At 45.9% G+C, this 22,582-nt stretch overlaps 1 protein-coding gene across 3 annotated transcripts in view; it reads right to left on the bottom strand.

Annotated features, from left to right (window-relative positions):
• Positions 1 to 22,582, bottom strand: part of bean1 (brain expressed, associated with NEDD4, 1) — a 99,917-nt gene that overhangs the window by 13,419 nt on the left and 63,916 nt on the right. For all 3 annotated transcript variants that reach the window (XM_073070425.1, XM_073070424.1, XM_073070426.1), the window contains 2 exons: positions 15,072 to 15,278; positions 9,870 to 10,011 (listed from right to left, as the gene is read on the bottom strand). In XM_073070425.1, the coding sequence (XP_072926526.1) occupies positions 9,870 to 10,011; positions 15,072 to 15,278 (349 nt within the window). The remainder of the gene's footprint in view (positions 1 to 9,869; positions 10,012 to 15,071; positions 15,279 to 22,582) is intronic.

Consider the following 22,582-nt stretch of genomic DNA (forward strand, 5'->3'; position numbering starts at 1 on the left):
TTCTGTGAACCACCTTTAAAGCTTCTACATCCTTCCTATAATGAGGTGACCAGAACTGAACACAATGTTCCAAGAATGGTCTAACCAGAGTTTTGTGGAGCTGCAACAGCACATCGCAGCTCTTGATATTTATCACGTTATGTCTTTGCTCTGCACTGCTGCTGCAAAATAACATATTTCATGTCATGTAAGTCAGTGATAATAAACCTGATGCATATTCCGACAAAACGGATAGACTGAATAGCCTTCTTCCACAATTATAAAACATGACTCAATACAATTAACTTCTTATAATGCAATTAAGCAAAATGTACAGGAGCTGAGGCCAGGAAGTTTCTAAAATGTCAAGTGAAGCAAAGAGCATAGTTGTCTTTAACAGCCGTTGGATAAATGCCCAGGAATACGAGCAATAGGATGTACAGATGGCATTAGAGGAAATGAGACGGAGGATACTCGCATGGACCCTGTTGTGTATTTAATGTTTCATTAAAATTTAAGTAATCCTGTGTATATTAAGCATTTTTGTTGATTAAGCATTCTTGTCTAAATAATTAATTACAGGTTATATGTAAAAATACAGTAATTGCAAATGTCAACACACTACCATGTGATACGTATGCACTTTGCTTAAAGTAAACTCGAACTTACCCCCCGTATTTCGAACTACCATGTTTTCCTTGAATTAATTTAACGTTTTGAAGTTACAAGACCTAACGGACTCCAGGCATCAGTCATGCCCAGTCAAACTAAATGGTACAGTGCTTTCCACTGGAAACAGTACAGGTTTACAAATACTTGTGGGTGGGTGGCACGGTAACATAGCTGTTAGTGTAAAGTGCCAGTGACCCTTGTTCAATTCCCGCTGCTGCCTGTAAGGAGTTTATACATTCCCCCTGTAGCTGTGTGGGTTTCCTCCCACATTCCAAAGACGTACGGATTGGAAAATTAATCGGTGTAATTGAGAAGTGTGGGCTTGCTGGGTCAGAACGGCCTGTGACTGTGTACTGTGAGTCTCTAAATCTCTGCTTGCAGGGTAACAGAGGGGGTTTGCCAAAGATGAAATAGTGATTACACATCAGAAAGTTAAGTATGGGGTTGTGAAATATTGGAAATGTTGTTGGTGTTCATTTTGTTTGAAATAGAATATAAAAGCAAGAATATAATTCAGTGGCTTTATGAGGCATTGGTCAGACTGCACCTGAAGTATTGTGAGCAGCTTTGGGCCCCTTATCTAAGAAAAGATAGGCTGGCACTGGGGAGGGTCCAGAGGAGGTTCATGAGATGATCCCGGCAATGAAAGGATTAGTGTACAAGGAGTGTTGGTTGGCTCTGGGCCTGTATTCACTGGAGTCTTAGAAGAATGAGGAAGATCTCATTGAATCCTAATGAATATCGAAAGGCCTAGACGGAGCAGATGTGGAGAGGATGTTTCCTATAGTGGGTGAGTCTAGGTCCAGAGGGTACAGATAGAGTGGATGTGGAGAGGATGTTTCCTATAGTGGGTGAGCCTAGGACCAGAGGACACAGATAGAGTGGATGTGGAGAGGATGTTTCCTATAGTGGGTGAGTCTAGGTCCAGAGGGTACATCCTCAGAATAGAGGGACGTCCATTTAGAACAGGATCTCGTTAGCCAAGAGGTGGTGAATCTGTGGAATTCCTTGCCCAGGTGACCGTGAAGGCCAGGTCATTGGGTATATGTAAAGTGGAGGCTTATAGGTTCTTGATTAGTCAGGGTGTTAAAGATTACGGAGAGAAGGCAGGAGAATGGGATTGAGAGGGAAGCAAACTCAATGGGCCAAATGGCCTAATTCTGTTCCTATGTCTGAGGGTCTAATAAAGCAGTGAGCTCTGTGACTCCCTCCCTATCTGCAGATCGGCAGCCAATCAGAACATTGTGCGGATGTGAAATGCAGGAAACGTTAGCATTCGTTTTGCGAAGACTGGAGTATAAGAGCAAGGATATAATGCTGAGGATTTGTAAGGCACTGTCCAGACTGCACTCGGAGTCTTGGGAGCAGTTCTGGGCTCCACTCCCAAGGATGGATGTGCTGGCATCGGAGAGGGTCCCGAGAAGGTTCGCAAGAATTATTCCAGGAATGAAAGGATTAACACATGAGTAACGTTTGATCCTGGGCCTGTACTCGCTGGAGTTTAGAGGAATGAGGGGGAATGAGCCAAAATGGTGGTTTTGTCCTTCAGGGTTTGAAGTTTTAATTGGAACCATGAATAACTTAATGTAGAACGTGTCTGTGTGTACACTCTCCCTGGTATATAACATGCAAGCTCCCTTTACGTGTGATAAAAAGATATAAACAAGTGATTCTGCAGATACAGGAAATCCAGGTTGACACAAAATGCTGGAGGAACTCAGCTGGTCAGGCAGCATCTATGGAGAGGAATAAAGAGCCGATGTATTGACCAGAGACCCTTCATCAGGACCCAATTAAGCTTTTCATCAAACGCTCACGTAGCAGGGTCTCCTAAAGCAGACGGCTGAGAGAACTAGCATGTCCCCAGGGTGCTGTTTCTGATCAGGAATATCTCGCTCTCCCCTGGTATTCTATGTTTCAGACTGATCTGAGAGAGTAAATGGAAGTGAACAGCTGATTGTGATAAACTGGGATTGGAAGTGTCTGAGAGGCCTGGTTTGTTGTCAATGGAAACGATGATTAATGCTTGGGAATTAAATGCTCCAGGCTCAGGGACCAGCTTGCTCACTTTTCACATTCCTCTCGCTGCTGTCCACATGGTAGCTGGGCAACTGTACAATTACAGAGTCAGATGACACAGAAACAGTCTTTTCGGCCCCTCACGTTATATAGAACAGTACAGCACAGGAGGAGACCTTTCGGCCCACAGTGCTGTGCCAAACCATTTAAATTAGTCATCAGATGGCCGACCAAACTCATCCCCTCTGTCTACACAATGTCCATATCCTTCCATTTCCCTCACATTCATGTGTCTATCTCAACGTCTATTAAAAGACTCCAGTGTATCTGCCTCTACCCCCACCCCACGCAGCACAATCCAGGCACCCACCACTCCCTGTGTAAAATACTTACCCCTCACATCTCCCCCCCACCTTGATGAACAGTTTAGGACTTTATTCCCTGGGCACAGGAGAATGAAGGGAGATACAGTATACATAATTATGAGTATAGATAGGATTAAAGCAAGTAGGTTTTTCCCACAGAGATTGGGTGAGACTAGAATCAGCGGCCGCAGGTTTAGGGTGAAAGGTGAAATATTTAAGGGGATTTTGATGGGGAACTTCTTCACTCAGATCTGTTCTGGGACCCTTACTCTTCGTGATTTTTATAAATGACCTGGATAAGGAAGTGGGGGGATAGGTTAGTAAATTTGCTAATGACACAAAGGTTGGAGGTGTTGTGGATAGTGTGGAGGGCTGTCAGACGTTACAGTGGGACATTGATAGGTTGCAAAACTGGGCTGAGAAGTGGCAGATGGAGTTCAACCCAGATAAGTGTGAAGTGGTTCATTTTGGTAGTTCAAATATGATGGCAGAATATAGTATTAATGGTAAGACTCTTGACAGTGTGGAGGATCAGAGGGATCTTGGGGTCCAAGGCCATAGGATGCTCAAAGCAGCTGTGCAGGTTAACTCTGTGGTTAAGAAGGCGTATGGTTTATTGGCCTTCATCAATCATGGAATTGAATTTAGGAGCTGAGAGGTAATGTTGCAGCTATATCGGACCCTGGTCAGACCCCACTTGGAGTACTGTGCTCAGTTCTGGTCGCCTCACTACAGGAAGGATATGGAAGCCATAGTAAGGGTGCAGAGGAGATTTACAAGGATGTTGCCTGGTCTGGGGAGCATGCCTTATGAAAACAGGTTGAGTGAACTTGGCCTCTTCTCCTTGGAGCGACGGAGGATGAGAAGTGACCTGATAGCGGTGTATAAAATGATGAGAGGCATTGATCGTGTAGATAGTCAGAGGCTTTTTCCCAGGGCTGAAATGGTTGCCACAAGAGGACACAGGTTTAAGGTGCTGGGGAGTAGGTACAGAGGAAATGTCAGGGGTAAGTTTTTTTACACAAAGAGTGGTGAGTGCGTGGAATGGGCTGCCAGCAATCATGGTGGAGGCAGATATGATAGGGTCTTTTAAGAGATTTTTAGATGGGTACATGGAGCTTAGTAAAATTGGAGGGCTATGGGTAAGCCTGGTAATTTCTAAGGTAGGGACATGTTTAGCACAACTTTGTGGGCCGAAGGGCCTGTATTGTGCTATAGGTTTTCTATGGTTCTATGAATCACACATAACTAACAAACTAAAGTGCATTAATATTAAATATTGCAGGGTACGGAACAGATTAACCGGTGACACTTCAAATATGACAAAGCAGGGAGTTCAGAAGCCTAACGACCTGGGGTACAGAACAGCTCAGTACAGGCCCTTCGGCCCACAATCGTGTGCTGACCTTTTAATCAACTTCCAGCTGTAACACAGGTGGATTTGGGTTAAACTGATGGTTGGACAGATTGGAAAGAAGCCTGTGTTTACCTGGAACATAGAACAGTACAGTACAGGCCCGCAATGTTGTGCTGACGCTTTAACCTACTGTGAGATCAATCTAACCCTCCCCTCCAACATAGCCCTCTATGTTTCCATCATCCACATCCTGGCCGATGTAAACATCACATGCACATGCGACCGATAAAGTTAATCTTTCTTTCTATCTAAAGTTCTCTTAAATGTTCCTAATGTATCTGCCTTTACCATCACCCCTAGCAGGATATTCAAAGTGCATTTATTATCAAAGTATGCATCCATTATACAACCTTGAGATTTGTCTCCTTCCAGGCAGCCACAAAAGAAAGAAACCACCCAGAAAACTGAAAAGTTGAACACCCAATGTGCAGAGAAATAAAAACCAAATTATTCAAACAATAAATGCAAGCAAATAGCGTTCTGAGATAAAGTTCACAAAGTGAGTCTGGCCACAGACCCTCAGTTCAGTGTAGAGCAGAGCAGCAAGCTGAGATGGCCCGTCCCTCACCTCAGGCCCCAACACCCTGACCTTTTCAATCTAGACCAGCATTGAAATCATCATTCAAATCCTGGGTTCAGTTGCCTCGTTATACATGCAGTCTCTACCCCTGCAGCCTCGATTCCAGCATGCACTCAACCCTTCTGATTCGACACAGCACTTAAGTTGTTGTCCACGCCTCAGGTCCAGTTGATTCGATGTGCTTCTGGGTCGTGGACCTCGCTGTCTCAATTCAGCCTGTGCCCGACCTTTCCAATTTGGCCTGGTCCTTAAATCGCTCGAAATTCAGGTATTCATGCACCCATCACTCTCTGAGTGAAAGACCCAGCTCCGACATCCCCCCCTATACTTTCCTCCGATCAGTTTAAAATTACGCCCTCTGGTATTAACCATTCCCACCCTGAGACAAGGTCTCTGGCTGGCTGTCCACTTATAGCAATGACAGTAAGAGTTGTAGTGGGCTAGTGGGACTGTGTGAAATGGTTCCGTTCAGTGTTGTCAGGGTTGCTTTACAGCAGGAATAATTTGAGAAATTTTCTATTTAGAGATACAATATGGTAATAGAGCCTTCTGGCCCAGTGAGCCCGCGCTGTCCCATTACACCCGTGTGTCCAATTAAACTTCTAACCCGTACGTTTTTGGAACATGGGAGAAAACTAGAGCACCCAGAGGAAGCTAACATGGTCATGGTTGAGGGAGGGGGGTGCTCCTTACAGACAGTGGCGGGAATTGAACACAGATCATGTGCTGCAGTAAGATAGGTGATCGTTTAAAGAATCATTCACACTGTAATTTTTTCTCATTTCCGCCTTCTCTGCAGCTCAGGGCTGAGTACAGGAGTCACCAAACATGCTGCTGCATATGGTTCCTACATCCAACTATTCCAATCGCCAGTGGAAATGGGGCTTATTCTGGGAACCATAACCGTGGCACTACAGGGCGAGGATGGGGAGGAGAATGAGGGCAGAGGGCTTGTGAAGGACTAGCAAGGGGCCGACTCCTGTTAACAACATCCAGAATTTTGGAATGGCAAAGAAAATAGGAATTCCACCAAGGACGGTCCCAAGCCCGGCTGCGAAAATAGGAGAATTGGACATGGGACTTGTAAACCCCATCTTGCAAAAACCCTGAGCTACAGAAACAGCAACAGAAGCTCTGGAGACCTCATTCCCTGAAAAAGGAAGAATCTTTGCCCAGAAAACTCATGAAGTTGTGTTGTGAACACAGGTCGATCAACCTTCAGCCCAGGACAGACGCTTCTGGGGAGCTGCTGTCGGTGGACTGTGCCCTGGTAGGGGTGATGGGCTTGAGAAGACGAAGAAGAAGGAAGAAAAGAAGGAAAACAACACTGGCACATCTCTCAGTTAAAACGCTGAGATGGTGGTGTAAAATCTCCACCCTGTCACATCACATTGCAGTGAATAATTAGATAGCTCAATTGCCATGACAACCTAAACCAGAAAAAATAAACTACTCATTTAACAGTTGGTCATTGGCAGACCAAGTGCTGGGAGAGGAGGAGGGCACGAGGATTTTCACAAGGACATGGGCCTTCCTGTAGAACACCTGAAGCTGGGAACTATATCCTTATTTTAAAATTTTCATCCCTCACCAATCACAAGTGAAACGGCAATTCTAGACTCAAGAGGTTCTGCAGAGGCTGGAGGTCTTGAGCAAAACGCACAAAATGCTGGAGGAGCTCAACAGGTCAGGCAGCATCTAAGGAGAAGGGCTGTTTATCCCCTGCCAGAATTAGGCTATTTGGCCCATCGAGTCTGTTCTGTCATTTCATCATGGCTGATCCATTTTCCTTCTCATCCCCAATCTCCTGCCTTCTCCCTGTATCCCTTCATGCCCTGACCAGTCAAGAATCTATCAACCTCTGTCTTAAACATACCCAATGACCTGCCTCCACAGCCACCTGTGGCAACGAATTCCACTCATTCCCCACTCTCTGGCTAAAGAAAGAGAATATAATCTTTATAATATTAACCACGATTTTTATTTTATGATATATTTTTTAGTGCATGTAGAACACCAGTAAGGCTCCAGTTTCCTCCCGCAGTCCATGGAGGTACAGATTGGGATTATTAATTTGTAGACATGCTACGTTGGTGCTGGAAGCATGGTGATGCCTGTGGGCTGTCCCCAGCACATCCACAGACGGTCTTGGTCTTTGACTAAAATTATACATTTCACTGTATGTTTCATAAGACAAAGGAGCAGAATTAGGCCATTCGGCCCATCGAGTCTGCTCCACCATTTCATGATGGCTGATTTATTATCCCTCTGAACCCCTTTCTCCTGCTGTCTCCCCATAATCTTTGATACCCTGACTAATCAAAAACTTATCAACATCCACCTTAAATATATCCAATGACTTGGTCTCCACAACAGTCTGTGGTAATGAATTTCACAGATTCACCACCCTCTGGCTAAAGAAATTCCTCCTCATCTCTGTTCCAAATGGACTACCCTCTATTCTGAGGCTGTGCCCGCTGGTCCTAGACTCTGCAACTACAGGAAACATCCTCTCCACATCCACTGAATCGAGACTTTCAATATTTGGCCTTTCGATGAACGTGTGGCAAATAATCTAATCTTAATATGCAAAATTTGTACCATCGTGACATCCTGACTTTTGTACGCAGTGCTCTGACAGATGAAGTCATGTGTGACAAATGCCTTCTTTACCACCTTGTCCACCTGTGTTGCCATGTCGAGGACACCTAATAGGACAGGGAATTAACCCAGGAGTTCAATTAATGCACACTTCCTGTGCTGACTGTCTAAAGGAAAAGCCTGGTCTGTCCCTCTCCTTCACCACCTAACCTCAAAACCTTTTCTTTTCAGCCTTTATTAAGTAAGTGGGAATCTAGGTTTCCCTATACAATATTTCAGTATTTCTTTCATAGTGAGTGTGCAGGGATTTGATGTGTCACTGAGCCTCTACAGGTGTACGATGGGGAGCGTTCCGACTGGTTACATCACCATCTGGTATGGAGGCTCCATATTCCAGGATCGGAAAGAGATGCAAGGGTTGTAAGCTTAGGCAGCTCCATAATGAGCACAGCCCTCCCCACTATCAGTTCAAACCAAACCGTCAATCTCGCTGATGACACGACAGTAGTTGGCCTCATAACAACGGCGACGAGACAGAGTACAGAGAGGGGGGTAGAGTGGCTTGTAGATGGTGCGAGAACAGAAAGAGTCTCACTGGGGACAAAACTTAAGAGACTTTAGGAAGGTGCAGGGCTCACTGCACATAAAAGGCCCCTCTGTGGAAAGAGTTAGGGACACCATGTTTCTGGGAGTGCACATATGGACGATATGACCTGGCCCCTCAACACCACCTCTTTGGAGAAAAAAACCACAACAGCGGCTCCACTTCCTGAGGAGACTGAGGCAAAGTGCCGCCTCCCCCCAATCTAACCAGAGTACCACTCAGTGTGGTCTCATCAGATGCATCACCGTCTAGTACAGGAATTACTCGGCATCTGACCAAGACCTAACAAAGAATTATGAGGACTGCTGAGAGAATTATTGGGGTCTCTCTTCCATCCATTGGAGATACTTATCAGGAGCACTAAGTGCGCAGAACCCTTGGCAATGTCAATGATCCCTCCCATCCATCCCACAATCTTTTCGACCCCCTACCATCAGGAAGGGGGTATCGTAGCATTCAGGCAAGAACTGTTAGGATGGGAAGCAGCTCCTTCTCCCAGGCCGTGAGACACCTGATCTCCCTGCCACCTCCCAGGTCTCATCATGAATGTAGCACCGGTAGTGTTAAACTGTTTACTTTGTGAATTGTATTGTAAATACACCTTACGCTAAATGTCAGTCTTCTGGAATATATTTAATTATTTGTGAATTTATTTGTGGTTATATTACATGGTTCTTTCTCTTCCTGACCTCGTCCTGCCAGTGTGTGAGTTATAAGTACAGTGTTGTGCACTGTGGTCTGGAGGAACGTTGTTTCACTTGGCAGTATACATGTATACAGCTGAATGACAATAAACTTGAACTTAAAACACAAAAATACAACTGCAGATGTTGTGGATCAAAGAATACGTACACAACGCTGGAAGAACTCAGCAGGCCAGGCAGCATCAGGAATTCATCAGGAATTCCTGATGAAGGGTCTCGGCCCGAAACGTTGGCTACTCTTTTCTCACGGATGCTGCCTGACCTGCTGAGTTCTTCCAGTGTTGTGTACGTAAACTTGAACTTGATCTTCAAAAAGCCAGTGCCTCAGAAGTGGCATCCATCATGAAGGACTCCATCACCCAGGACATGCCCGCTTCTCATTGCTACCATCAGGGAGGAGGTGCAGGAGCCTGAAGACACACACTTAACGTTTTAGAAACAGCTTCATCCTCTCTGCCATCAGATTGCTGAATGGATTATGAACATTACCTCACTAATTTGCTCTTGTTTTGCACAACTTTTATTTTTAGTATAGACTTGTAATTTACAGTAATTTTTATGTACTGCACTGTACTGCTACTGTAAAACAGCACATTTCAGAACAACTCACACAGAATGCTGGAGGAACTCAGCAGGTCAGGCAGCATCTATCAAAATGAATAAAGAATCAATGTTTTCGGCCGAGACCTTTCTTTAGGACATATACTTCACAACATACTGTATATCAGTTATGATAAAGCTAGCTTCTGATTCTGATCCACCTGGACCACTTGGATGATGAGAATCTGAGTTCCTGCACAAGGAAGGGGTAATCAATGTAAAACTGGACGAGGTCAGGAAGAGAAAGAACCATGTTAGCCTGGCCTCCATGGCACACTCTGCTGTCTCTGGCCTTGCAGGACGAGCAACGGTCTGGGGATATACTTACTGTGGCGGAGAATCTTGGTACATCACGTTGACCTGAGAGAGTGTCTCCGTGTAGGAATCAAAGTCAAAGACAGGTGGATAATCCTCAATACAAGTTGACCTTAGCTCACCAATGGACTCTCCAAACGAAAAGGCATCTGGGGCTGTGGAACAGAAACATGGAGACATAATCAAGCCATGTTCTATTAACTACGTTTCAAACCACTAGCTGCATCATCATCTGGAATGGGATCTGTACGAGATCAGAAAAAGCTGCAGAAAGTTGTGAACCCAGTCAGCTCCATCTTGGGCACTAGTTTCCCCAACATCAAGGACACCTTCAAAAGGAGATGAAGAGTTCTTGTAAGTGAGTGCATAGGTTATTCTTTCTTTTAGCACTACATATTTACTTCTTATTGTAATTTATAATTTTTTATTATGTACTGCAATGTACTGCTGCTGCAAAACCATACATTTCTAATTCTGAAAATGCATGTTTTATAGCTGACACTGAACCACTCGTGCTGGGAAAACTATCTGCTCCTTTGTGTTGGAGCAAACTTGCTGAGGAATCAGGGCTATTGGAACCTGCACCATAGATCTGCAAACCCAACCCTTTGTGTACTTATCCAAACTTCTCTTAAACGTTGCAATTGAACTCGCAGAGACCACTTCCCCTAGCAGCTCATTCACACTTGCATTTCTCTCTGTGAAGAAGCTCTCCCTCAGGTTCCCAGGTGCAATGAAAAACTTACTTTCTGAAGAATCACAGAAACAGGCCCATTGGCCCATCTAGTCCATGCCAAACTGTTATTCAGCCTAGTCCCATCGAACTGCACCTGGACCACAGGCGTCCATAGCCCTCCCACCCATGTAACTCTTCCAAAGATGTCTCATCACATACTCCAAGGGCAAGGACAGAAAGGGTTAAACACGGAGTACCTACACATTTCCAATAACAAACACATGAGCTTAAGAAACTGCAGAGAGTGGTGGACTCTGCCAAATAGACAGGAGATGCTGCCTCGAGAAGACACCATCCGTCATCAAAGACTCCCACCATTTGGGCCATGAAGTCTTCTTGCAGCTACCACTGGGCAGCAGGTAGAGAAACCTGACATCTCACATCACCTGGTTCAGGAATAGCTACTTGCCTTCAACCATTCAGCGTTTGAACTAACAGCACAGTCCTGACCACTGCAGTTATGCAACATGATGACTGCTGTAAGTAAGCTTCTCATTGCCCTGGGAACACGACAGGTAACTTCTTCACTCACAGGATAGTGTGAACATGGAACGAGCTGCCAGTGAAAGTGGTGAATGGGGTTCAGTTGCAACATTTAAGAGATGTTTGGACAGGCACATGGATGAAAGTGGTACAGAGGGCTATGGTCCAGGTGCAGGTCGATGGTACTAGGCAGGTTAATAGTTTGGCACAGACTAGATGGGCCAAAGGGCCTGTGTCTGTGCGGTAGTGTTCCATGACTCTATGCTCAACTCTTCTGCTTTCCCAATTCAGGGGCAATTACTTTCACCCACGGACATATCAGATCCCTTCTTCTCCAACCCTTTACCTTTCCCACCCATCCGGCTTCACCTATCACCTCCTAGCTTGTCCTCTTCTGCTACCCCCTCCTTCTTACCCTTCCCCTTTCCTCTCCAGTCCTGAACAAGGGTTTTGGCCCAAAACATCGACTATTTAATCAGTTTCACAGATGCAGCCTGACCTGCTGAGTTCCACCAGCACTTTGTGTTTGATGGAGGTATACAGGTATAAAATTATGACAACTATAGGTCAAACAAATGCAAACAGGTTGAGTGAGATTAGAATTAGACGTTATAGGTTAAGGGGTGGAAGGTGAAATATTTAAGGGTTACCTGAGGGGGACCTTCTTCACCTGGAAGGTGGTGTGAATGTGGAATGAACTGCCAGAGGAAATGGTGAATGTTGGTTCAATTGTAACATTTAAGAGAAGTTTGGATAAATACATGGATAGGAGTGGAATGGAGGCATATAGACTGGGTGTAGGTTAATGGGACAAAGCAGAATGACAGTTCAGCATGGACTAGATGGGCTGAAAGGCCTGTTTCTGCGCTGTAGCACTCCATGACTCTGTACGTGTGACATTAAACTTAATTTTGACTTTGATGTGGATCAGTTCCAACACGAGAAGGAAATCCCCCTCTCTTCACTGTACTGAATTTCCACCACCATTTGCACGTTTATGGAGAAGGTGGATTGATCCGAATTAGAATCAGATTTACTGCCACTTCATTAGGGACAGGAGTGGAACCTGGTCTGGTCTTCTGCTGCTGTAGCCCATCCACTTCAATGTGTTGTGCGTTTAGAAATGCTGATTTGCATACCACTGTTGTAACATGTCACCTTCCTGTCAGCTTGAACCAGTCTGGCCGTTCTCATCTGACCTCTCTCACTGACAAGGCATTTTTTTCCCACAGAACTGACACTCACTGGATGTTTTTTTGTTTTACTCTGTAAACTCTAGACTGTGCATGAAAACCCCAGGAGATCAGCAGTTTCTGAGATACTCAAACCACCCTGTCTGGCACCAACAATCATTCCATGGTCAAAGTCACTTATATCACATTTCTTCCTCATTCTGATGTTTGGTCTGAATAACAACTGAACCTCTTGACCATGTCTGTGTGCTTTTATGCATTGAGTTGCTGCCACATGATTGGCTGATTAGGTATTTACATTAAAAGAGCAGTTGTACCTAATAAAGTGGCCACTGAGTGTACATAGAGAAATATGTTACTTTGTGGCAGCAATACTGGTAATACATAAAGTTATTAGAAATCATAAAGGTAAAGGAATTGTGCAGAAAACTGGAATACAAGGTTGTGATATCGAGGCAGACAGGCGAGTGTATGAAAGGGAAGAGGTATCTTTGAACACAGTGACCCTGACTTGAGGCTAAAGATTATTCCCTTGTCCCCGTGCACAGTTTTTAAGAAGCTGACTGCTGGTGCAAATCCGACAGAAATAAATCTGAGATTGGTGTCTCAGATCGGTGACCGGCTAAGCAGTGCAGGTTGCAATAGGAGGCGGCAAATTTGCAGGAGACTTTGCTATTCTGAATTGTCTTGCCAATGACCTTGAACCGATCCACGGACGTGACAAGCAAACCAACAGCCCAGGTGCTGGAGCCTATTCCAACATAACGTCTGCCAGAACAAGTCAGGGTCAACACTGGATATATTATACGGACTGACAGTTCCCTAATGGACTGTCTCATGCTTCACGCTCTCCTGATTCACACCAGCCTCTTGCTTTTCAGTGACAGAGAAAGAATATGAATCTTATTTTCATTTTATTAATTTATTTAGAGATACAGCGCAGAACAGACCCTTCCAGCCCAGCAACCCACCGATTTAACCCTAGCCTAATCACAGGACAATTTACAATGACCGATTAACCCACTAATCGATACGTGTTTGGATTGTGGGAGCACACTGGGGCACCCGGAGGAAACCCACGTGCACACGGGAAGAACGTACAAACTTCTTGCAGAGGTCGGCGGAATTGAACTCCGACGACCAGAGCTGTAACAGCGTTGTGCTAACCGCGACACCACCATGACACCCACGGTACCAAGGAATCTTTAAAGAAGATGTGCAGGGCAGTATTTTTAATAGACATTGTGGTGGGTGCCTGAGGTGGTGGGGGTGGTCTCATAGATGCTGCCCGACCTGTTGTGTTCCTCCAGTTCCTTTGTGTGTTACTGCAGATTTACAGCATTCCCACTCTCACAAATCTCTGCTGCCAACACTGACTCGTTTTCTCCCTTCTCCTTTCTTGGTGAAGGATCATTGCGTCCTTTATCTAAGAAAAGATGTGCTGGCATTGGAGAGGGTCCAGGGAAGATTCACCAGAATGATTCGAGGAATGAAAGGGTTAACATATGAGGAATATTTGATGGCTCTGGGTGTGTACTCACTGGAGCTTAGGAGAAGGGGGGGGGGGGGGGTGGAATCTCACTGAAACCTATCAAATATTGAAAGACCGAGGCAGACTGGATGTGTAGAGGATGTTTCCTGTAATGGGGGAGTCTCGGACCAGAGGGCACAGCATCAGAATAGAGGGATGTCCATTTAGAACAGAAATGAGGAGGGATTTATTTAGCCTGAGTGTGTGTGTGTGAATTTGTGCATAAGTGAGTGTGTGAATTAATCGACCAACTCCCATGACCATGCATGGGCCCAAGGTACCTCCAGTTAGGTGCCCAGAACAAAAGGCATATATTATTTATTTTTAATTAGCGATACAGCACAGTAACTGTCCCTTTGGCCCAACGACCCTGTGGTGCCCAATTAGACCCAGTGACCAATTAAGCTCCTATCCTGTGCATCTTTGTAATGTGGGCAGAAACCAGAGCACCCGGAGGAAACTCATGTGGTCACAGGGAGAATGTACAAACTCCTTACAGACAGTGGCGGGAATTGAACCCCGATTGCTGAATCTGTAATGGAGTTACACTAACTGCTACATTACAATGCCCCCTTATATACTCTGGGAACAGATTTCTGGGAAGGGGGGCCATCAAAGGTCAGCCCCAAGCTCACTGAATTGTTCAGTAGGTTAAAGGGGCTGAATGGCCGACTTGTTCCTCTTCCTTAAGGTGTGAAAGGAGCTGTGCTCTGCAGTAGCTCGATGTCCACCCTGGGAGTCTTCTTGAGCTAATGGGCAACGTTGCATTGGCATTTAACCATTGCTGGACCTGAAGTCCTTCCTCCTCCAACCTCCCCCCCCACCTCCCGGACCCCCGTCACTACCACTTGCCCCTCGTGCCTGACCTGTGACTTCTCCCGGTGAGGTCAAGGAAGGAACCACCCATCCCATTATCTCTTTGACCCACTACCATCAGGAAGGAGGTACAGGAGCATCAGGACTGGGTAACGGCTTCTTCCCTCAGGCTGTGAGACTAATGAATACCCTGCCACCACCACCGAGGACTCGCCACTAGGACAGTGAGCTGTTTACAGTCTATCTGTGCTGTGCACCACATGCATCTTGAATTATATCTACTAACTTATTGAGGTAATATTTTGTTTTATGTTTTGTAGATGCACTGTGGTCCAGAGACACTTTGTTTCATTTGGTTGCGTATACAAGCCATCATACGGCAATAAACTTGACTTTGAACCTGAAACGCAAGGGAGGGTGGGGTGGGTTGTTGATCAGAGCGCTTGAGAGGCTCACCGTAACTGGCTTCCGCCCTGATGTTGGAGTTTCTCAGCCGGCTGTCCTTCCTAAAGCTGCCGACGATGATGGTCATGCAGGAGAGGAAGAGGACCAGGCCGATGACGATGCCTGCCACGACCAGGGGTGACACTAGCAGGTTGGCATCACTGCCGCTCTCGTAGTGCGGATACCCGTGGCTCCCACCGCTCTGGTTCGACAGCAGCTCTGCAGGAGCACAGAAGGTTTGCGATGAGCTTTTGCTGGCGTGAAAAGATTCACAGTCAGTGTTGAAACATTACCCATCAGTGCACAGCTCCCCCCCACCGGCGTCCCTCCCACTGCCTCTGTGAATCTGCATTTAGATCTATTTCGAAATTCTGACACTGACTGAGGGGAAACAAACAAACACAGTGACGTGAACATCCTGAGCAACAAATGCTGGAGGGACTCAGCAGATCAGGCAGCATCTACGGAAAGGAATAAACAGTCGATATGTTGGTCTGGGACCCTTCCTCTGGACTGGAAAGTTGCCAGAATAAGCAGGTAGGGGGAGGGGAAGAAGGAAAAGTTAGAAGGTGCTAAGTGAAGTCAGGTTGGTGGGGAGGATGGGGATGAAGCAAGAAGCTGGGAGGAGATAAGTAGAAAAGGGCTGAAGAAGAGGGAATTTGATGGGAAAGAAGAGTGGACCATGCGAGAATGGGTACGAGGAGGGGCACGAGGGGGAGGTGAGAGGCAGCTGAGGAGAAGAGGGAAGAGGCCAGAGTGATGAATGGACGAAGGTGGAATGGGGAGGAGTGCACATCTTTCCAACCTAGTCAACTTGAGCCAAGCAAACTGGGTCAACTGGAAGGAAGTCAGTGTTTACAAGGTCACAGTACAGGCCATTCAGCCCACAATATTGTGCTGACCTTTTAACCTACTCCAAGATCCATCTAACACTTCCATCCCACATAAACCTCCATTTTTCTTTCAACCATGCGCCTATCTAAGAGTCTCTTAATTATTATTTTTATAGCAGTTTAACTATCCCATGCTTGCTTGTACTTTTATATAATTATCAATACACACTCAGTGGCCACTTCATGTGGTTCTTCCTGTACCTAATAAAGTGGCCACTGAGTGTGTGCTCATGGTCTTCTGCTTTGTAGCCCATCCACTTCAAGGTTTGACATGTTGTGCATTCAGAGGTGCTCCTCTGCACTGTTGTAACGTGTGGTCATTTGAGTTACTGTCACCTTCCTGTCAGTTTGAACCAGTCTGGCCATTCTCCTCTGGCCTCTCTCATTAACAAGGCATTTTTTCTCAGAACTGCTGCTCACAGGATGGTTTTTGTTTTTCACACCATTCTCTGCAAACTCTAGAGCAGGGGTTCCCGCCTGCTTTTTTAATGCCATGGACTAATACCATTAAGTGAGGGGTCTGTGGACCCCCGGTTGGAAACCTCTGCGTCTAGAGACTGTTGTGGGTGAAAATCCCAGGAGATCAGCAGTTTCTGTGATACTCAAACCACAAGACCCAGGAAACAGAACTAGTGCATTCAGTCCATCCTCCGCCAGCCCTCTCAACACCATTCTCTCACCTTCTCCCCGCGACCTTTCATGCACTGATTAATGACAACATCCTGTCCGGCACCAACAATCGTTCCATGGTCAAAGTCACAGATCACGTTTCTTCCCCATTCTGACATTTGGTCTGAACAACAACTGAACCTCTTGACCACGTCTGCATGCTTTCATGCACTGAGATGCTGCCAGGTGATTGGCTGATTAGGTACTTGCTTTAATGAGCAGGTGGACACTGAGAGTAGGTTAATTAAATCAGTGAGTTTTCCACTAATTGCAGTTCAGCTGCTTCTGGATTTTTCTACAGGCCGCTGGGTCGGTGTTCCTGGAAGTGAGAGGCCTGATGTCTGCAGGTCTGGGGCAAGGACTGGTGGTTGGTAGCCGGGAGGCGTTCCGTCCTGGTGTGGGAGGCCTGTCTGGGTGGGAGAAACGAGCTTACTTTACTGCTGCTGTTCTGAGTCACTGCCGTCGTTACTTATTAAACCTATCACCCTGCTGTGGCACAGGCCACTGATAGCAGCTTGCCAGAGTCCTCCGAGATCTTTGGAGCTTCTGCTGGTGTTTCTGTGGCTCTGGGTTTTTACGGGATGGGTTACCAGCCGTACGCCCGGCCTTCCTCCTTTTGCAGGCGGGCTTGGCACGACCCACGGCAGATATTGTCGTTGCTGTTTCTTGTTGTACGTTGGCAGCATTTTTCTACTGAACACTGTGGACTGGCGTGCTGGGGCCGGAATGTGCGGCGATATTTGTGGGCTGCCCCCAGCACATCCTTGGTTGTGTTGTTTGTTAAAACAAACGGTGCATTTTACTGTATGTTCCAAATAACACGTGATAAGTAAACAAATTGAAATCTGAAACTGATTGACAGTGTGCTGGAGGACGAGACTCTCACACACTTTAGAAGCATTTGGACCAGCACAGAAAGCCAATGACCTTCTGCAGGTAAATAGGATTACTACAAGTGGGGATAGCTGCAGAATGAGATTTATAGAACATTGAAACCTACAGCACATTATAGGCCCTTTGTCCACAATGTTGTGCTGACCGTGTAACCTACTCTGGAAACAGCCTAGAATTTCCCTACCACGTATCCTCTATTTTTCTAAGCTCCATGTACCTATCTAAGAGTTTCTTAAGAGACTCTATTGTATCCGCTTCCACAACCGTCGCTAGAAGTGGATTCCACACACCAACCACTCTCTGACATCCCTATTTCCAAGCACCTGAAAACTATGCCCCCTTGTGTTAGCCATTTCAGTCCTGGGGAAAAGCCTCTGACTATCCACACAATCAATGCCTCTCATCATCTTGTACACCTCTATCAGGTCACCTCTCATCTGCATTGCTCCAAGAAGAAAAAGCCAAGTTCACTCAACCTATTCTCATAAGGCATGCTCCCCAATTCAGGCAACATCCTTGTAAATCTCCTCTGCACTCTCTCTATAGTGTGCACATCCACAGTTTGTAGATGGTGTGCTGACTCAGAGGATTAGAACTGACCAGATAATACAAGATGTGATGAGATTACTCTTGGGAATATTCTGTGCCGTTTTGAGTGACAAACTCATGGAGTCATTCAGCATGGAAAAAGGCCCATTGACCCATCTCGTCCATGCTAACTGTGTGGCCCAGTGAGTTAGTCCATCCATCTGCACTTCAGAATCAGAATTAGGTTTATTATCATGGACATGAATTGTGGAATTTGATCTCCTGCAGTAGCAGTACAGAGCAAGACATTGAAATTACTAAGTTACAAAAGTAAATGAACAAAGAGAGAACAAGGAATAGTGAGGTACTGTTCATGGACTGTTCACAAATCTGATGTCGGAGGGGACGTGCTGTTCCTATAGATGGGCGTGGGGCTTCAGGCTTTGTGTGATCCTGTGCACCGCAGTTTCCATACCAGCTGCAGAGGTCTGTAACCCAGTGGCACAGTGGGGTAGCAGCTAGTAAGTCGCTTTACAGCACCAGAGATCCGTGTTCAGTTCCCGCCGCTGTCTGTAAGGAGTTTGTACGTTCTGCTCACGACCGCGTTTGTTTCTTCCGGGTTCTCGTTTTACCCCACGTTCCAAAGAGCGACAGGTTAGTCAGTTGTGGACATGTTGTGTTGGTGCTGGAGGCATGGAAACACTTGCAGGCTGCCCCCAGCACATCCTCAGACTGTGCTGGTCATTGATGCCAGTGACACATTTCACTGTATGTTTTGATGTACATGTGACAAATAAAGGTAATCTTTAAAGATCTTTATTGTTGATGTCCCACCTCAAACACTACTTCTGGTCACTCATTCCAAACACGCACCATGCCTCTGATCTTAACTCTACGTCCCTGTCGAAGAGTTCCAGAGTGTGGGAACTGGCCTCCACGCAGAGCGAACACTTTATTAGCTGCAGGAGTAGAACCGGGTGTGGTCTTCCGCTGCTGTAGCCCATCTTCTTCAAGGCCTGTGGCCTTGTGGATTCAGAGACACTGCTCCGCACACCACTGCGGTAGCATGCGGTTATTTGAGTTACTGTCATCTTCTACTGTCAGCTTGAACCAGTTTGGCCATTCTCCGCAGACCTCTCTCATTAACAACGTGTTGGTGCCCACAGAACTGCCATTGACTGGAGTTTTTTTTTAAAAATTCACACTATTCTCTGTAAACTCTAGTGAAAGCTATGTGTGAAAATCCCAGGAAATCAGCCGTTTCTGTGATACACCAACCACCCCATCAGACACCAACAATCATTCCACATGCAAAGTCACTTAGATCACGTTTCTTTCCCAGGCTGATGTTTGGTCTAGACCTCTTGACTGTGCCTGCATGCTTTTATGCATTGAGTTGCTGTCACGTGATTGGCTGCTTGGATATTTTGATTAACAAGGTGTATAGGTGTAACTAATGAAGTGGCTGCTGAGTACAAGTTCTATTTGTCTATGCTGACCTGAGCTAACCCCATTTGCCTGCATTTGGCCCATATCTCTTTAGTCTTTGCTACCTAGGTACCTGTCCAAATGTTTTTAAATAGATTTGGAATTTATTCCCTGGAATGTTGGAGAATCATGGGAGATTTGATTGAGGTATACAACATTATCAGAGTATAGATAGGATAAATGCAAGCAGGCTTTTTCTACTGAGACATCAACGAGAGGTCATGGGTTAAAGATGAAAGGTGAAATGTTTAAGAGGAGCATGAAGGAAATCTTCACTCAGAGTGTGGAACGAACTGCCAGTGTAAGTGGTGGATGAGGGGTCGATTGCAATCTTTAAGAGGAATTTGGATAGGTACGTGGATATGGCTAGATGGGACTAGGCAGATTAATGGTTAGGCATGAACGGTGGTGTAGTGGCATTGGCACCGGACTTTGAGGCAAGTGGTCTCGGGTTCATCTCCGGCCGGCTCCTTGCACACTTTCCAGCTGTGCTGGGTTGAGCTTCGGGCTAGCCCTGGAATTCTGAACTGCCTGCCATACCAGCATGTCTGCTTTCAGTGACAGATTACAAGAACACCCAGGTCCTGCCTCACACCAACACTTACTGCAGCTCCAACAATTATAGGGAAGATGTAGAAGGTGCAGAGGAGGTTTGCCAGGGTGCTGCCTGAATTAGAGAGTGCATCTTAGAAGGATAGATTAAGTGAACTAGGGCCTTTCTCTTTGGAATTGAAGGAGGATGAGAGGCGACTTTATAGAGGTGTACAAGATGATAAGAGACAAAGTGGCCAGCCAGAGACATTTTCCCAGAGCAGAAATGGCTATCACGAGAGGACATACTTTTAAGGTGATCGGAGAAAAGCATAGAAGGGGAAGTCAGAGGTAGTGCATTGGGTAGCAGTGGTGGTGGAGACTCTCAGACAGGCACATGGATGATAGGAAAAAGGAGGGCTAAGGGGAAGAAAAGTATTAGATTAATCTTAGAGTAGGTGAAACGGTCGGCACAATATTGTGGGCTGAAGGGCTTGTACTGTACTGTTCTATGTTCTAATTAAGTGCTGAAAACAGCTAAAATGTCCAATGATTGGACCTCACTATTTGTAATAATTACATTGGTGAAACATCGAGGGATAACCCAAGGAGACAGTGGGCCTGCGAAATCTGGCAATAACATGCTTCGAGCGAGTCTTAAAAGCCCTTGTGTCTGGATGATAGTCATGGAGTGTACAATTCAGAAACAGGCCATTCAGCCCACTGTGTTGATGCTAACCATTGTGCCCATCTATAGTAATTCTACTTGCTTGCATTAATTCCATCTCCCTCTCTGCCCTGCTCATTCAGAACGAGAATCAAGTTTGTTATCAGTGATGAATGTTGTGTCATTTGTTGCTTTGTGGCAGCTGTACAGTGCAAAACATAAAAAATTACTAAAAGTTACAATGCAACATAGTAAATGAATCAACAATGCAAAAGAAGAATAGTGAGGTAGTGTTCTTGGACCATTCAGAAACCTGATGGCAGAGGGGAAGAAGCTGTTCCTAAAATGTTGAGTGTGTGTCTCCAGGCTCCTGTACTCTCTCTCTGATGGTCACGATGGGAAAAGAACACATCCCTGGTGGTGAGAGTCCATAGTGGTGGATGCCACCTTCATGGGGCATCGCCATTTGAAGATGTCCTCAACGGTGGCCGAGTCTACAACCCTCTGCAGCCTCTTACGGTCCTGTGCACTGGAGCTTCCATACAGTCAGTGAGGCAACCCAGTCAGAGAGCTGTCCATGGTCATCTGTAGAAATTTGATGTACCAGATCTCCTCAAGCTCCTAACAGAGACGAGCTGCTGGTGTGTCTTCTTTGAGCACCTGTATAAATGCATCTTAAATGTTGCTAGTGTTCTTGCCTCCACCAACTCCTCTGGAAGATCATTCCTCATACCAACTACGCGCAATTCATCCTTCAGATCTCCTTCAAACCTTCTCTCTCCCACCACCACCATGGGAAACAGATTTTGACCATCTAACCTATCTATGCCTCACATAGCTTTATTTACCTCTGTCAGGCCTCGTCTCAGGTCATAGAGTCATTGAGAACATTTCATGGATACAGGCCCTTTGGCTAAACCAGTCCATGCCAATGTGATGCCCACCCAGCTAGTCCCATCTTCCCATGTTTGGCCCATATCCCTCTAAGCCCACTGCCCTATGTACAATACTGGCAAAGGTCTTAGATACATATATATATATATATATATATATATAGATAGGGTGCCTAAGACTTTTGCACAGTACTGCATTGGCGCAGATAGCGAGTTTGCAAATCTGGCAGAAGCAAAGGATGTTGGGAATGGTGAGGGTGGAGCGCCGCAGGAGGGGTGTGGGACAGGTGGCAGAGAAGGAGTGCCAGGAGCAGGGGTTGGCGTGGGTGCAGACACACCCAGCCCTGAGACACCAGGCAAGGTCATTTGATTCCAAACAATTGGTTTATTGACCATTACAGAATGTCTCTCTGGGGCTTCCCTCTCCCTTTCCCTTTTCCCAACCATGGTTCCCCTCTCCCTGTGCCTTTCCCACTCTCAGTCCACAATAGAGGCCCATATCAGAATCAGGTTTATCATCACTCACATGTGTCATGGAATTTGCAGCAGAAGTACAGTGCAAAACATAAAGTTACTCTCAGGCACCCTGGTTATACACAGGTGCCGAAGACTTTTGCAAGGTACTGTATTCAGTCAATTGCTTCTACTGTTGTACCTGCCTCCACCACTTCCACCGGCAGCTCCTTCTATTCACTCACCACCCTCTGTATGAAAGGTTACCCCTCAGGTCCTTTTAAATCATTCCTCTCTCACCCTAAACCAGTGCCCCCTAGTTTTGGACTCCCCTACCCCGGGGTAAAGTTTGTTACTGCCCACCTCATAATATTAAATATTTCTATCAGGTCACCCCCTCATTCTCCTATTTTCCAAGGAATATAGCCTGGCCAACCTCTCCCTAGAACTCCAGGGCACTCTAGTTTTGGCAACATCCTTGTAAAAGGCCCTGAAGAGAAATGACTA

The sequence above is a fragment of the Hemitrygon akajei genome, chromosome 17, assembly GCF_048418815.1.
Source record: "Hemitrygon akajei chromosome 17, sHemAka1.3, whole genome shotgun sequence".
Lineage (NCBI taxonomy): Eukaryota > Metazoa > Chordata > Chondrichthyes > Myliobatiformes > Dasyatidae > Hemitrygon > Hemitrygon akajei.